Consider the following 18,944-nt stretch of genomic DNA (forward strand, 5'->3'; position numbering starts at 1 on the left):
AAGCGGCAATGTGCGTTCCGCAATTCCGTTCCGCAAAATGCGGAACGAAATTGCGGACGTGTGAATGGAGCCTAATTGTGAGCCAAAATCAGGATTGGAGGCTCCACACACATAAGGTATAAGGGAAAGATCTGCTCCTGTTCTGTGTTTAGACCTGCACCTGGTTTTGCTTCACAGTCACTGATTTATTATACTCACTTATATAGCGCTTTACAGACATTAGCATCACTTTGTCCCCAATGGGGTTCACAATCTAAACTCCATATAGATATTGTCCTTGGTCAGAATCAAACCCAGGACCCCAGCGCTGCAAGACAACAGTGCTAACCAGTGAAACACTGAGCTGCCCATTGATGGGCTAAAATCTGAGAAAATAAAACACTTGGCATCTGCGCATTGTTTTACTAACTGTGGTATGTGAAGTATGTAAATATCTAGCTGTAAGCGCCAATCTTGTAATGGAGTCTTCACTAACAGCAAAAAAGCATATATGACGTAGCATGGAGGCGTGTTCTGTTTGGTAGCATGGAACCTTCATGCTCCGGAGAAGATAAGGTGTCTGAGAGCCGGAGTATGGGGGAGCTTAGCTGAATCAAAGAATGATGTCCACATCCCTATCAAGATCACTGACCAAAGCATTGACGTGTGAATGAGGCATAACTCATTAACCCCCAATAACACCAGTCACCTCCTCATGTAACATATTAACCCCCAATAACACTATCACCTCCTCATGTAACATATTAACCCCCAATAACACTAATCAGCCCCTCATGTAACATATTAACCCCCAATAACACTAATCACCCCTCATGTAACACATTAACCCCCCAATAATACTAATCACCCCTCATGTAAGATATTAACCCCCAATAACACTAATCAGCCCTCATGTAACACATTAACCCCCCAATAATACTAATCAGCCCCTCATGTAAGATATTAACCCCCAATAACACTAATCAGCCCCTCATGTAACATATTAACCCCCAATAACACTAATCACCCCTCATGTAACACATAAACCCCCCCAATAATACTAATCACCCCTCATGTAAGATATTAACCCCAATAACACTAATCAGCCCTCATGTAACACATAAACCCCCCCAATAACACTAATCACCCCTCATGTAACACATAAACCCCCCAATAACACTAATCACCCCTCATGTAACACATAAACCCCCCAATAACACTAATCACCCCTCACATTAACCCCCCAATAACACTAATCACCCCTCATGTAACACATAAACCCCCCCAATAATACTAATCACCCCTCATGTAAGATATTAACCCCAATAACACTATCACCCCTCATGTAACACATAAACCCCCCCAATAACACTAATCAGCCCTCATGTAACACATAAACCCCCCAATAACACTAATCAGCCCTCACATTAACCCCCCAATAACACTAATCACCCCTCACATTAACACCCCAATAACACTAATCAGCCCTCATGTAACATATTAACCCCTAATAACACTAATCAGCCCTCATGTAACACATAAACAGTAAACTCCTCAATAATAGTAATCACCCAATTTGAGACATTACACAAATACCGCTGGCTTATTGCTATACACCATATTCCCACTATAAATCTTTAAAAAACACAACACACCAACTCTTTCCCAGCGCCTTGTCCCCGATACGAAACATTAACCCTCTCCTCCCCCGCCGTGCAGCAGCTCCTCAGAACGTAAGCTCGCTTGGCATGCCGTAGCACGTGACCGTGCGTGTCACGTGATCTCCCGACGTCAGCAGGTCCTTACTGAGAAAAGAAACTAGCTGCTGCCTAAGGTGAGCGCCGGGTGGGCTCTGTCTGGTACAATTTATGCCATCCACACACTGGTATGGGGGTCACAGGCTCTGAGAGGGGCTAGTGCTCTATGAAGGGGGAACGGAAGCAGGAGCTGTATTACACTTCTGTCGGTATTTATGACAGGAGTTTGTGGCAAGGGACATACCAATATGGTGCCTATTTAGACAGGCGCACTCTGCCATAGATGTATATGTGACAGGCACACTCTGCCATAGATGTATATGTGACAGGCACACTCTGCCATAGATGTATATGTGACAGGCACACTCTGCCATAGATGTATATGTAACAGGCACACTCTGCTATGGATGTATATGTAACAGGCGCACTCTGCCATAGATGTATATGTGACAGGCGCACTCTGCTATGGATGTATATGTGACAGGCACACTCTGCTATGGATGTATATGTGACAGGCACACTCTGCTATGGATGTATATGTGACAGGCACACTCTGCTATGGATGTATATGTGACAGGCACACTCTGCTATGGATGTATATGTGACAGTTACACACTCTGCTATGGATGTATATGTGACAGGCGCACTCTGCTATGGATGTATATGTGACAGGCACACTCTGCCATAGATGTATATGTGACAGGCGCACTCTGCTATGGATGTATATGTGACAGTGGCACACTCTGCTATGGATGTATATGTGACAGGCGCACTCTGCTATGGATGTATATGTGACAGTGGCACACTCTGCTATGGATGTATATGTGACAGGCACACTCTGCCATAGATGTATATGTGACAGGCACACTCTGCTATGGATGTATATGTGACAGGCGCACTCTGCTATGGATGTATATGTGACAGGCACACTCTGCTATGGATGTATATGTGACAGTTACACACTCTGCTATGGATGTATATGTGACAGGCGCACTCTGCTATGGATGTATATGTGACAGTGGCACACTCTGCTATGGATGTATATGTGACAGGCGCACTCTGCTATGGATGTATATGTGACAGTGGCACACTCTGCTATGGATGTATATGTGACAGGCACACTCTGCCATAGATGTATATGTGACAGGCACACTCTGCTATGGATGTATATGTGACAGGCGCACTCTGCTATGGATGTATATGTGACAGGCACACTCTGCTATGGATGTATATGTGACAGTTACACACTCTGCTATGGATGTATATGTGACAGGCGCACTCTGCTATGGATGTATATGTGACAGGCACACTCTGCCATAGATGTATATGTGACAGGCACACTCTGCTATGGATGTATATGTGACAGGCACACTCTGCTATGGATGTATATGTGACAGGCGCACTCTGCCATGGATGTATATGTGACAGGCACACTCTGCTATGGATGTATATGTGACAGTTACACACTCTGCTATGGATGTATATGTGACAGGCGCACTCTGCTATGGATGTATATGTGACAGGCACACTCTGCCATAGATGTATATGTGACAGGCACACTCTGCCATAGATGTATATGTGACAGGCACACTCTGCCATAGATGTATATGTGACAGGCACACTCTGCCATAGATGTATATGTGACAGTTACACACTCTGCTATGGATGTATATGTGACAGGCACACACTGCTATGGATGTATATGTGACAGTGGCACACTCTGCTATGGATGTATATGTGACAGTTACACACTCTGCTATGGATGTATATGTGACAGGCGCACTCTGCTATGGATGTATATGTGACAGGCACACTCTGCTATGGATGTATATGTGACAGGCACACTGCTATGGATGTATATGTGACAGTGGCACACTCTGCTATGGATGTATATGTGACAGGTACACACACTGCTATGGATGTATATGTGACAGGCACACTCTGCTATGGATGTATATGTGACAGTTACACACTCTGCTATGGATGTATATGTGACAGTGGCACACTCTGCTATGGATGTATATGTGACAGTTACACACTCTGCTATGGATGTATATGTGACAGGCACACTCTGCCATAGATGTATATGTGACAGGCACACTCTGCCATAGATGTATATGTAACAGGCACACTCTGCTATGGATGTATATGTAACAGGCGCACTCTGCCATAGATGTATATGTGACAGGCACACTCTGCCATAGATGTATATGTGACAGGCACACTCTGCCATAGATGTATATGTGACAGGCACACTCTGCCATAAATGTATATGTGACAGGCGCACTCTGCTATGGATGTATATGTGACAGGCACACTCTGCTATGGATGTATATGTGACAGGCACACTCTGCTATGGATGTATATGTGACAGGCACACTCTGCTATGGATGTATATGTGACAGGCACACTCTGCTATGGATGTATATGTGACAGTTACACACTCTGCTATGGATGTATATGTGACAGTGGCACACTCTGCTATGGATGTATATGTGACAGTTACACACTCTGCTATGGATGTATATGTGACAGGCACACTCTGCCATAGATGTATATGTGACAGGCACACTCTGCCATAGATGTATATGTAACAGGCACACTCTGCTATGGATGTATATGTAACAGGCGCACTCTGCCATAGATGTATATGTGACAGGCACACTCTGCCATAGATGTATATGTGACAGGCACACTCTGCCATAAATGTATATGTGACAGGCGCACTCTGCTATGGATGTATATGTGACAGGCACACTCTGCTATGGATGTATATGTGACAGGCACACTCTGCTATGGATGTATATGTGACAGGCACACTCTGCTATGGATGTATATGTGACAGGCACACTCTGCTATGGATGTATATGTGACAGGCGCACTCTGCTATGGATGTATATGTGACAGGCACACTCTGCCATAGATGTATATGTGACAGGCACACTCTGCTATGGATGTATATGTGACAGTTACACACTCTGCTATGGATGTATATGTGACAGGCGCACTCTGCTATGGATGTATATGTGACAGGCACACTCTGCCATAGATGTATATGTGACAGGCGCACTCTGCTATGGATGTATATGTGACAGGCGCACTCTGCTATGGATGTATATGTGACAGGCGCACTCTGCTATGGATGTATATGTGACAGGCGCACTCTGCTATGGATGTATATGTGACAGGCACACTCTGCTATGGATGTATATGTGACAGTTACACACTCTGCTATGGATGTATATGTGACAGGCGCACTCTGCTATGGATGTATATGTGACAGGCACACTCTGCCATAGATGTATATGTGACAGGCACACTCTGCTATGGATGTATATGTGACAGGCACACTCTGCTATGGATGTATATGTGACAGGCGCACTCTGCCATGGATGTATATGTGACAGGCACACTCTGCTATGGATGTATATGTGACAGTTACACACTCTGCTATGGATGTATATGTGACAGGCGCACTCTGCTATGGATGTATATGTGACAGGCACACTCTGCCATAGATGTATATGTGACAGGCACACTCTGCCATAGATGTATATGTGACAGGCACACTCTGCCATAGATGTATATGTGACAGGCACACTCTGCCATAGATGTATATGTGACAGTTACACACTCTGCTATAGATGTATATGTGACAGTGGCACACTCTGCTATGGATGTATATGTGACAGTGGCACACTCTGCTATGGATGTATATGTGACAGGCACACACTGCTATGGATGTATATGTGACAGTGGCACACTCTGCTATGGATGTATATGTGACAGTTACACACTCTGCTATGGATGTATATGTGACAGGCGCACTCTGCTATGGATGTATATGTGACAGGCACACTCTGCTATGGATGTATATGTGACAGGCACACTGCTATGGATGTATATGTGACAGTGGCACACTCTGCTATGGATGTATATGTGACAGGTACACACACTGCTATGGATGTATATGTGACAGGCACACTCTGCTATGGATGTATATGTGACAGTTACACACTCTGCTATGGATGTATATGTGACAGTGGCACACTCTGCTATGGATGTATATGTGACAGTTACACACTCTGCTATGGATGTATATGTGACAGGCGCACTCTGCTATGGATGTATATGTGACAGGCGCACTCTGCTGTGGATGTATATGTGACAGGCGCACTCTGCTATGGATGTATATGTGACAGGCGCACTCTGCTATGGATGTATATGTGACAGTTGCACACTCTGCTATGGATGTATATGTGACAGTTGCACACTCTGCTATGGATGTATATGTGACAGGCGCACTCTGCTATGGATGTATATGTGACAGGCACACTCTGCTATGGATGTATATGTGACAGTGGCACACTCTGCTATGGATGTATATGTGACAGTTGCACACTCTGCTATGGATGTATATGTGACAGGCGCACTCTGCTATGGATGTATATGTGACAGGCGCACTCTGCTATGGATGTATATGTGACAGGCGCACTCTGCTATGGATGTATATGTGACAGGCACACTCTGCTATGGATGTATATGTGACAGTGGCACACTCTGCTATGGATGTATATGTGACAGGCACACACTGCTATGGATGTATATGTGACAGTGGCACACTCTGCTATGGATGTATATGTGACAGTGGCACACTCTGCTATGGATGTATATGTGACAGTGGCACACTCTGCTATGGATGTATATGTGACAGGCACACACTGCTATGGATGTATATGTGACAGGCACACACTGCTATGGATGTATATGTGACAGTGGCACACTCTGCTATGGATGTATATGTGACAGGCACACTCTGCTATGGATGTATATGTGACAGGCACACTCTGCTATGGATGTATATGTGACAGGCACACTCTGCTATGGATGTATATGTGACAGTTACACACACTGCTATGGATGTATATGTGACAGGCACACACACTGCTATGGATGTATATGTGATAGGTACACTTTATTATTTATGAATATGTGACAGACACATACATGTTGTGGTAGACAGTCACACACTATTATCAAGCTATTTATGGCAGGCACACATACGGTAATCATCAGGGTATTTGTGGCAAGCACACACTTTGCTCCTCTGTTTTACTACAAATCAGAAGTGCCCTTGTATTTTTTTTTTCATGGCCCAGTGAAAATCCAAATCCATGTGCTTGTGTCTCAGTGAGCAGGACAGAGAAATTAGAAAAAGAGTAAACAGCAGGTGGCGCTATAAAGATAAATTTCAGTAAATAACTCAGTAGCTATAATAAATTTTTAATTACATGCAGTTGTAAAATAATTCAGATCCAGGTGCTGGGTTTGAAAACTAGAATATTTTTCTTGGGACAACCCCTTTCTTTAACCCGTAGAGGACCAGCGCTGTACAGCTATGACGGGCTGATCTGGCGGGTGCTGGAGCTGCGCAGGCCCGATCAGCGGCACGGAGCCGGCAGTCACTGACAGCCGAGTCCCTGCTGCATACGCCAGCATAGATGAATACACTGATGCCACCGTTCACCCTTTGTATTGTCGCGGTCAAAACTGACTGCAGCATGCAGGAGGTTTGCAGACGGTATGGGTTCCTTCCTTGTCCCCGCACTGCAGTGACGGGGACCCGATGGCTGAGAAGGCAGCCTGATGCCTTCCATAGGCATCGGGGTTTGCCTTCTACGGAAGCCTGTGAGATCCAACCCCTGTCAGTATAAAGGCTGACAGGCAATGCATTACAATGCAGATGTATTGTAATGCATTGCAGAGGGGATCAGACCCCCAGAAGTTGAAGTCACAGAGTGGGACAAAAAAAGTTTTTTATAATAAAAAAAATAATATATAGTTTCAAGTCAAAAAAAGCCCCGTTGCCGTATTGCGGACCGCATTTGCGGATCCACAATACACGGGCGCCGTTCCGTGGGCATTCCCCATCATGGATGCGGACCCATTCACTTCAATGATTCCGCAAATCCGGAGATGCGGAACGGAACCACGGAACGGAACCCTACGTAAGCACTACGGAGTGCTTCTGTGGGGTTTCGTCCCGTACTTCCGTTCCGCAAAAAGATGGAACATGTCCTAACGTTTTGCGAAACGGCCGCCTGCCCCACGGACTGTGCTCGTGCATTGGGGCCGCAGCACGACCACGGGGCACACATGCCCGTGCAAAAGAGGCCTAAAACGCATATCAAGTTGTAAAAAAAAAAAAAAGATAAAATAAATAAAAAATACATATTTGGTATTGCCTCATCTTTAACGACCGGCTTTATAAAAATATCACATGATCCACCCCCTCACCTGAACGCCTTAAAAGAAAATAAAAAACTAACAAAAACTGCGCTAAAACAACCATTTTTTGTCAACTTGCATCACAAAAAGTGTAATACTAAGTGATCAAATAGTTATATGTACCCCAAAATAATACCAATCAAACCGTCACCTCAACCCGCAAAAAAAGGATGAATAAAGTTTGTAAAATTGGTTTTTAATACCTTGGGGGGTGTCGTTTCTAAAATTGGGTCATTTGTGGATGGTTTCTACTATTTAAGCCCAACAGTGACTTCATAACTGAAATGAATACTGTGTTATATAGAGCAGCACAACAGTACCTAATGTGGAATTTCAGGAACGTATCAGCCAATCCAAAGCCCCAGATCCATGGGGGGTCAATACGATAATAACCAAAAAGAAAGCGATGGCAGCATCTCCAATCCAACAAGGTTTATTCACACATGGTGCATGAGACAGTACAAATGGTCCAGGTACAGCTTCAAAAAGGCTACTATGTAGCTGAATCGTTGCTGTACCTGGACCGTTTGTACTGTCTCATGCACCATGTGTGAATAAACCTTGTTGGATTGGAGATGCTGCCATCGCTTTCTTTTTGGTTATTTTCATAACTGAACTGGTTCTTAACCACTTCCAGACCGGCCATTTACCCCCTTCCTGACCAGGCCTAATTTTGCAAATCTGACACGTGTCACTTTATCCCTTTTACTTATCCAAGTCGTTCTGAGATTGTTTTCTCGTGACACGTTGTACTTCGTGTTAATGGTAAATTTGAGTCAATATGTTTTACCTTTTATTTATAAAAAAAAATAAATCTAAACGTTATCGAAATTTGAATCTCTCTGCTTTTAAGACAGATAGTGATGGCTGATAAAATATTCATTAATTAACATTCCCCATATGTCTACTTTATGTTGGCATCATTTTGGTAATGTTATTTTATTTATTTAGGACGTTAGAAGGTTTAGAATTTTAGAAGCAATTTATAGAAATTTTTAAGAAAATTTCCAAAGTCAACTTTTTAAGGACCAGTTCAGTTTTGAAATCACTTTGTGAGGCTTACATAATAGAACCAACCCATAAATGACCCCATTTTAGAAATGACACCCCTCAAACTATTCAAAACTGGTTTTAGAAATGTTTTTAACACTTTAGGTATTCCATAGGAATTAAAACAAAATAGAGGTAAAATTTCCCTTTTTTTTTTTTTTTTTTCTGCAGATTTTCCATTTTAATCATTTTTTTTCCCCTGGACTACATCAAGTGTTAACAACAAAACAAACCTCAATATTTATTACCTTGATTCTGCAGTTTACAGAAACACCCCATATGTGGTCGTATACCGCTGTATGTGCACATGTCAGGGCACAAAAGACAAAGAGCGCCATATGGTATTTGGAGGGCAGATTTTGCTAGAATAGTCTACAGCAGGGGTGCACAACCTGCGGCCCGGGGGCCACATGCGGCCCTTGATACCATTCTGTGCGGCCCCCAACCATCTGGTAACAGACATGTATGCCTATGTCTTGTTGCTGCTTACATGTAATTTTCATGTATTTCTCCCATTAGATGGGAGTCCTGGAAGTGTAACTAGACATTAATGGTATATAATGTGTGTTCAATATGCCATAAGTACAAAATTTCAGTTGTTGATACACCTTTAAATTTTAATTTCGGCCCTCGTCATTGGTTCTGTCTGGCAATGTGGCCCCCAACCAGGAAACGTTGTGCACCCCTGGTCTACAGCATAATACAGTGCTGTACAGCCTCATCTATGGAAGACCCGACAACTCCTGCACTCTCCTGGCCCCGGCGATCACATGACCATTGGGCCGGGACAGGAAGCGGCAGATCGCTTCCTCAGCTGTATACACAGTGCTCTAGAAGGCAGGTACACCCTGCTTCTCCCTGGGGTGCCCTGCTGTCACTGACATCGGGTCCCCTGCTCGGCAGCTGCACGATTAGCCTGCAGCTGCCATCTCTGAAAGGACATTCAGAAACGTCCGATCAGAGATAAACCCGACGGTCCGGACGTTTATAGTCAATGGGCGATCGGGAAGTGGTTAAAAAAGTGGGTTTTGGAAATTTTCTCAAAAATGTTAAGATTTGCTTCTAAAATTCTAAGGGCTCTTTCACACGAGCGGATGCCGTGCGGGTAATCTGCTGCGTGAAAGAGTGCCAAGCCCCCTTCCGGACAGCAGAGACACGGAGCATTAACATGATTGATAATTCTCTTTGCCTCTCTGTGATCTTTTTACTACAAAATCACAGTGAGATAAAATTGTCATTGTGATTTTGTAGTAAAAAGGTCACAGAGAGGCAAACAGCATGATCAATCATGGTAATGCTCCGTGTCTCTGCTGTCTGGAACGGGGCTTGGCTCTCTTTCACACAGCAGATTCCACGCACGGGATCGTGTGAAAGAGCCCTTAGCCTTCTAACTAGGGATCGACCGATTATTGATTTTTTTTAGAGCCGATACCGATAATCGGTGAACTTTCAGGCCGATAATTTATACCGATATATTTATATATTATATTAGTTTGTAGTCACTGAGGTGGTGGAAATTAGCATTTGGCACTAGTATATTTATAAATGTACAGTAAATTATAAATTAATAAAGCCCTTAGTTGGTAGTCAATTTATAATTTACATTTATAATATACTAGTACCAAATGCCAATTTCCACACCATCCCCCTCCCTTCTCACTGACTTTATTAACCCCTATCAGACCTCAGATCAGGCTTTAATTAACCAGCCAAAACTAGGTGCAGATTTTTCCATTATACCTGATCTCTGAAGGCTTCGCTACTGGTTTTAGCTCGCGATAAGGCTCCATTCACACATCCGCAATTCCATTCCGCATTATGCGGAACGGAACTGCGGACCCATACATTTCTATGGGGCCGCACGACGTGCGGCCCCGATCCGGAATTGCGCACCCGCACTTCCAGGTCCGCAATTCCGATCCTGAAAAAAATAGAACATGTCCTATTCTTGTCCGCAATATCAGACAAGTATAGGCATATTCTCTTAGTGCCGGCAATGTGCGGTCCGCAAAATGCGGAAAGCACATTGCTGCTGTCCGTGTTTTGCAGATCTGTGGATCCGCAAAACACACACGGATGTGTGAATGGACCCTAACTGATGGAAATAACTGACCAGATCACTGAAGTGTGAACGCAGCCTAATTAATATGTTTTGTTCATATTTATTTACTGTGCCTTTACAAAAATGTGCTTAAATACACTGACAGGACTCCTGAGCTTGCGCTTATAATAGAGAGGACAGTGTATTCTGGTACTTCTTTTTGACATTGCGATGGAATATTAACATATTACCTACAGATCTGAAGTCAGTGCCAGCAATGCTGCAATACTATAGTACTGCAGGTAACGTGTGCCATTTGTCAATTATTGTACCATATTATACATGTTATTATCTGCCGCATTTCCAGGTGACACGTGATCAAATTTGGCTCCTCCCTCTGGGATAACCGGGGAAGTCCCGGCTCTCGCCCTTGTGCAGTTGGAGACAGAAGGCATCAGAAAGTGAGCGGTGAGCTAGAAGCATTCATTAGGTAGTTTTCACTAGCAATGAGTGTGCATGGTAATGTATCCGGGCATGTGCCCAGTACTGCTGACTTCAGGTATGGCCTGAAACCATCAGCTTCCTGTCAAAAAATCTATTAATGTGTTCTGCAATGGGACCTGGGGCTGTTGCCAGTCTGGTGGGGGAGAGAAGCATTTTGATGGGAGGTAGGTCATGATCTGTGTGTAGAGCACTGCTATACTAGCAGGCATTAGATCACCATTCTATGTGTTGGTGACATACATTTATGTTATACCAGCCTCCTCCAGACATGGAAAAAAGTAAAAAATAAAATAAAATGACATAAAATAGGATGCTGCGAGAAGGCCGTGGTGCTACTGCGAGCAGCGCGGTCTTCTCAAGCAGCTGATTGGCGGGGGGTCCCTGGTGTCGGACTCCCGCCAATCAGATTCTGATGACCTATCCAGAGGATAGATCATGAGTAAGAAAACAGTATATGTTGATTGACATGGCCAAACAGTGTTCACATCATCCTGCCTGGCCCTGTCAATCACCATGATGAGGGTGTGGCTAGAGGAGGGACAATGGAGCCTCTAGGGGTAGGGGCAACTCCCCCATTGCTACTAGAGGCTCATTTGCGTAAAAAATTTTCATTTTGTCACAAAAACGGGGGCACATAGAAAGAAGGGACAAGGACTATTAGCTTCAGCTGACATTAGCACATGTCTAAAGACAGCTAGTTTACTAACGATGTTCTTGATGACAGAAGCCCTTTAAGCTTATTGATTGTTTGTTCAAGTTCGAAAATTTTCTAATATAATTCGGGAACCCATGAGCACTGAGTTCAGGCTCTTTTAGAGACATGGAGCTGATTACTGCAATAGTCCGATCCTGCTGATGGCACCCCGTGCCATGGCTTCAAACACAGCATGTAAGTCTACTTTCACACTGCCGTTTTGGCTTTCCGTTTGTGAGATCCGTTCAGGGCTCTCACAAGCGGTCCAAAACGGATCAGTTTGGATTCTAATGCATTCTAAATGGAAAAGGATCCGCTCAGAATGCATCAGTTTGCATCAGTTCAGTCTCCATTCTGCTTTGGAGACTGACACCAAAACGCTGCCTGCAGCTTTTTTGTGTCCGTCTGATGAAACTGAGCCAAACGTATCCGTCCTGGTACACATTGTAAGTCAATGGGGACAGATCCGTTTTAACACTGACACAATCTGGCACAATAGAAAACGGATCCGTCTCCCATTGACTTACAGTGGAGTTCAAGACTGATCCGTCTTGGCTATGGTACAGATAATACAAACGGATCCGTTCTGAACAGATGCAGACGGTTGTATTATCTAAAAGGATCCGTCCATGACGGATCCACACAAAACGCAAGTGTAAAAGTAGCCTTAGAACGTGCCATTGGCCAGGAGCTTTTATAAACTTAACAAACTCTGCACGTATATGGAGGAGTTTTAAGTATTTCTATGTCAAAAACAAGGAGATAAAATGGTGAGGAAATGATCGTCCTGTTTTATCTGGACATTTATAAGAATGCCCCTTCTGACTTGGAGAAAACACATACTGTGGTATTAATACTGTAGAAACGTGTTAACATGGCTGAACAATTGTGGACTATAAATGCAATTGCTTTGTCTGATTTTATAGTACACCGGGTTTTTGCATTTGTGTAGTAAAAATGTCGCATCCAAGCAGTATGTCACCAAGTCCTAGCACGACTATGAAACCAGGCACTCCCAAATCTAGAAAAGCGAAGGGGCTGAAGGACATTCGTATAGATGAGGAGGTGAAGATTGCCGTTAATATTGCACTGGACAGATTTCGGTATAGTGACCAAAAAGGTATATTTTCAGGTCTGCTATTTTTGATAAACAAAATATCTGATGCATTTCACTGTGTGATCTCTATATGTCTATAGCCGTGATGGCTAACCTCCGCCACTCCAGCTGTGGTGAAACTATGACTCCCAGCATGCTCCATTCATTTCTATGCAGTTCTGATAACAGCCAATGAAGTGTGCATCTTGGGAGTTGTAGTTTTACCACAGCTGGAGTGCCGGAGGTTTGCCATCACAGACCTGTAGTTTAGGGTACTTTCACACTAGCGTTGTGAGGATCCGGCAGGCAGTTCCAGTGCCGGAACTGCCTGCGGGATCCAGAAATCCGTATGCAAACGAATATCTTTTTTTTCTGGATACTGATCCGTTAGACAGATCCGGTATTTCAATGAATAAGTCTATCTGGTATCATCCGGAATAATGGATCCGGTATTTAATTTTTTCAATGCTAGAAAGAACTGCGCATTCGCAGACCGGAAAACCGGAATACATTGCAATGGAAATTAATGCTGGATCCGGCAAGTGCGGTAGTGTTCCAGGATTTTGTCCGGAAAAAATACCGCTGCAAGCTATGGTATTTTGTCTGGTCAAATACCATAAAAGGAAAGGAACAGAAGACATCCTGATGCATACTGAACGGATTGCTTTCCATTCAGAATGCATTGGGACAAAACTGATGCGTTTTTTTCCCGGTATTGAGACCCTTTACCGGATTTCAATACCGGAAAAGAATAACTCTAGTGTGAAAGTACCCTTACATTAGTAATTCCTCTGTTTATTTGTTTGCCCTCATTTTGATTGCTGTAGATGCTTTGCTCATAAAGTGAGGGATTCCGGTAATACATACATACTTTAAAGATAATGTACAGTACCAGTGTACATTAACCGGAATGGACCTTGGTAATGGTGGGCTTGGTACATTGGCTGCATGGTTGAGTGTTTGAGAACTGATGACCAGTAACATACCTTGGTTTTCTTAGCAACTGTTAGTATATATGAATGTACATAAATTGAATTATAAATAAATATTCCAAAAATACCGTAGTTTTAATTTAACACAATGCATTGTCCTTTTTTCATGTTTAAGAGATGGAATTTCCTTCATCTCTGACCAGCACTGAGAGAGCCTTTATCCATCGTCTTGCCCAGTCACTTGGACTAATATCGAAGAGCAAAGGGTAAATTACTGGATTTACTCTACATATACATTTTATACATTAGTCCCATTACAAGCACTTATCCCCTAACCATAGGATAAGGGAAAAGTGTCTGATCTTCAGGGTACAACTTTAGAGGCCCCTGCCAATCACGAGAACGGTTGGTTCCCTGTGTTCCCTGTTAAAGTGTGCGATGAGTGGCGGTTACGTATGTGCGCTGTTACACCATTCAACTCTATAGGACTGCCAGAGATAGGCGAATACATATACTGGGCTATCTCCTACAGACCCACAGAGTTGAATGGAGGAACACAGGGTCCCTGTTATGATCGGCAGGGGTCCCATTGATTGAACTCTCAGCCATCAGATATTTATCACCTATCCTGTGGATAGGTGATAATAAATTTTCATGGGATAACTCATTTAACTTGTATGTTCTTCATCAGCTCTATAGATAGTTATCCACGAGGTCCCCATTGCCCAAACAGTTATCACCTCTTCTGGGGACAAATTATAAATCTAGATTCCAAAGGTTGGAGTTCTCAGGCTACTTTCACATATGTGATTTTCTTTCTGGTTTTGAGATCCGGCAGAGGATCTTAAAACCAGAGCAAAACGCTTCAGTTTTGTCCCCATTTATTGTCAATGTGGACAAAAATAAGTAAAGCGAAACGGAGTGCACCAGAATGTTGCATTCCTTGTCTGGACACAAAACCACGGTAAACTATGGTTTTGTGTCCGGTTTGCGAAACTGAACAAGCCGGATCCGGAACTAAAAACAATGTAAGTCAAAGGTGCCGGATCCGTTTTTTTCAGATAGGAAAAAAACAGATCCAGCGCCCATTGACTTTTTAATAGTGTTAGTGCCAGATCCGGTTTGTTAATTTTCGATTTTAATACAACCTCATCCGAACGGAAACGATGCAGCCAGTTGTGTTACATCAAACGGAAGCATTTTCCTCTGGTTTTGAGATCCTCTGCCGGATCTCGAAACCAGAAAGAAAATCGCATATGTGAAAGTAGCCTCAGTCCTAATATAATACAGAGATATATGTTTAGGTTCCTTTTAAACTTTGTCTAATAAAGTCAAGTTGGGTCCGATTATTATTTTATGGTGTTTATTGTAGTAAGTACGCTCATCTGTAAAAATCAAAGTGATGAAATATGCTATTGATGCAGATCTACTTTTATGGTTTATTTTTAGAAAAGGCATTAGTAGATATTTAACAATAAGGAAGAAGGATGGCTCTGAGGCCTGCAGCGTTCGTATGTCCTGCTGCCTGATACAGAACACAAGGCATGCCATGAGGAGCCTCATTCAGCGCTTCCCTTTGACCAATAAGGAAAGAACTGAACTGCTTCCAAAAACAGAGCGAGGAAATGTGTCTGCAATGGAAGCTGGTAAGTAGATCAACCCTCCTCTGGAAGTTGCACTGAGAGGCTTACAATTTTTGTGTTTTAATGTTTGGTGATATACACTGCCCCCTGTTTTAAATTAAGTGTATTTGTTTTTTAAAGAAGTTGTCGTTTTTAACCCTTAGAGGACTGATTGATTTTCCGTTTTTGTTTTTCACTCCCTGCGTGTCATAACTTTTTTATTTTTCCGTTCACATAGCCTTATGAGGGCTTAGTTTTTGCAGAACAAGTTGTACTTTCTATTGGCACCATTTACAGTTGCATACAACGTAGTGGGAAAAAAATTCCAATTGGGGTGATATTGTAAAGAAAATGCAATTCTACTACAGTTTGGGATTACGTATATGGGATTAATATTGTTATATTTTGATTGTATGGGCGTTTTCGCACCTGGCGATGGCCATGATGTTTATTTTTTATTAGTTAAGTATTTTTATTTTTATTTTTGGGAAAGCATCATTTTGTTGTACTTGTACTCTGTCTCATGTATGCTCTCTTCTTTAATCCAAACAGCTGACCATAATACATATTTCTTCTAGAGTTATCCAATGTCAGTGCAGTTATTTTATTTTCGCTTACCTTTTTAAAGTACGGCTTTTTTTTCCAACTATACCAGTAGGTCTGCATCTTTTTAAATTTTTTATTTAGCTGCAGATGCTGCTTGCATTTGGCATGTTTTAAAAAAACTGAAGTTCGGGACTTGTAAGGTGTCAGCTTCTTGACATTTAAAGAGGACCTATCACCACAAAATGCAGCGCAATAGAGCAGGAGAAGCTGAGCAGATTGATATATAGTTTTATTGGAAAAGATTCAGTAAAACTTGTGACTTCTACATTTACAGAGCTTCTATCACCTTTAGGAATGAGCGAATCGACTTTAGATGAAACATCCGAAGTCGATTCGCATAAAACTTGGAACCGAACCCTAGTTCGGGAAATGTTTTTTTACATTTATGAAGTTATTACGCGAAGTTTTGCGAGACTTCGCAAAGTAATAACGTTGGCTCATAAGAGCCAATAGATTCTAATACTGTACGGAGCTTTATGAGAAGTTTTATGCGAAACGACTTCGGATGTTTCATCCGATGTAGATTCGCTTATCCCTAGTCACCATGATCAACCCTATTACACCAGACATACTGCCTGGTAGGGTTGATCATGGTGACTCAAATAGTCCTTTTTCTCTGTAGTCAGTATTACCAATACAGAGATTTTATTATCTTTAGCTATACGCAAATTAGGTGCTCGGTGCAGTGAAGGGCTGGCCTAGAGTCTTGGAGCATCGTTTCACCTACACCTCTCCCTGAACTCCAATGCATGCGCTTTCAGCCGCAGTGTCATTGACTGCTCTGAGATTCTTACTGCATCGGCACGTGTGAGATTTCAGGGCGATGCATCAGAGCAGTGAGGATGCCTGACCCTGTCAATCTCACAGGGAAGCAGAGTGACAACAGGGAGAGGTGGAGGTTAAGTAGTGCTCCAGGTGGCTACATCAGTGGTACTCAGAGCAGCTTTTTTTACATATACCGTATTTTTAGCCCTACAAGACGCACACTTTTCTCGCTCGTATCATTGGGGGACACAGGACCGTGGGTGTAGCTGCAGCTGCCACTAGGAGGCGACACTAGGCTGAAAAGTGTTAGCTCCTCGTCTGACGGCTATATCCCCTCCAGCCAAGAGAGAGCATATCAGTTTTTAGCTTAGTGTCGTAGGAGGCAGACCTCCCTGCTTGCAGGGCGGCTTCCTTTTTGTTATTTTTTTCTTTTTTCTTTTAACTGAAGCAGCGAGGTTTCCCGGACAGGGTCATCCACACCATGATTAAAGCCAGGAAACCAGCGTCGTCCGAGATTTGTTGCAGAACTTGGAGGTCTTTTTTGCATTTCTGTGCGGAACGTAACTTCCCCCGCTACGCTTCTCCCTTCCCACCATCCTTTCATTTCTGCAGTCGGGTCTGGATTTGGGTCTTGCCCTTAGTTCCTTGAAGGGGCAGGTGTCTGTGCTGTCAATTTTTTTCCAGCGTCCTCTGGCACTACAGGCTCCGGTTAAGACCTTACTATCGTCCCCTCTTGCCTTCTTGGGACTTGAACCTGGTTCTGGGTTCCCTCCAATTGTCTCCATTTGAGCCTTTAAACACAGTTCCCCTCCATATTCTCTCCTGGAAGGTTGCATTCCTGGTGGCTATCACTTCCATCAGGCGCATTTCGGAGTTGGCAGCACTTTCCTGTAAGGAACCCTTCCTTATTCTGCACCAAGATAAGGCGGTGCTCCGACCTATACCTTCTTTTAAGCCGAAGGTAGTCTCTGCCTTCCTTGTCAACAAAGACTAGGGAGCTGGCTCTCCATCAGCTGGATGTGGTTAGGGCTCTCAGGATTTACTTATCCATCTCGAGCACTTTCCGCTGTACGGACTCTTTGTTAGGGATGTCCCGATACCAGTATCAGTGTCTGGGCCGATACCGGACATTTACTCGTGCAAATGTCGCCGATACCTCATGGCCCAGATCAGCGGTGGCATATGCCCATTCCCCTCCTTATATGCCAGTGTTTCCCAACCAGTTTGCCTCCAGCTGTTGCAAAACTACATAAAACTGTTATAATTGGTGTCGGTAATTGGTGTCGGTGAGTACTTAAATAAAAGTATGGGTACTCGTACTCTACCTTAAAAAAAATGGTATCGGGACATCCCTACTCTTTGTTCGTTACTCCTGAATGTCCTCACAAAGGTTTGGAGGCCTCCAAGGTGACAATTGCTAGGTGGATTCGTTTGGCAATAGCTAAGGCATACCGCTCCCGGGGCAAGGCGCTGCCCCTCGGTATCACAGATCACTCGACCAGGGCGGTGGGCGCATCTTGGGCTCGCTTCCACCAGGCTTCAGCTTCACAGCTGTGCAAGGCAGCGAATTGGTCGTCCTGGCACACGTTCACTAAGTTTTACTAGGAGCA

At 43.5% G+C, this 18,944-nt stretch overlaps 1 protein-coding gene across 4 annotated transcripts in view; it reads left to right on the forward strand.

Annotated features, from left to right (window-relative positions):
• Positions 1-1,760: 1,760 nt before the first annotated feature.
• Positions 1,761-18,944, forward strand: part of YTHDC2 (YTH domain containing 2) — a 143,393-nt gene continuing 126,209 nt past the window's right edge. For 2 of the 4 annotated variants that reach the window (XM_040421635.1, XM_040421639.1), the window contains exons 1-5: positions 1,761-1,864; positions 11,483-11,583; positions 13,266-13,433; positions 14,517-14,607; positions 15,791-15,987. In XM_040421635.1, the coding sequence (XP_040277569.1) occupies positions 13,271-13,433; positions 14,517-14,607; positions 15,791-15,987 (451 nt within the window). In that variant the 5' untranslated portion in view covers positions 1,761-1,864; positions 11,483-11,583; positions 13,266-13,270. Of the gene's footprint in view, positions 1,865-11,480; positions 11,584-13,265; positions 13,434-14,516; positions 14,608-15,790; positions 15,988-18,944 lie in introns of all 4 variants that reach the window. The other 2 variants (XM_040421638.1, XM_040421636.1) reach the window with 2 other exon arrangements.

The sequence above is a fragment of the Bufo bufo genome, chromosome 2 (assembly GCF_905171765.1).
Source record: "Bufo bufo chromosome 2, aBufBuf1.1, whole genome shotgun sequence".
Lineage (NCBI taxonomy): Eukaryota > Metazoa > Chordata > Amphibia > Anura > Bufonidae > Bufo > Bufo bufo.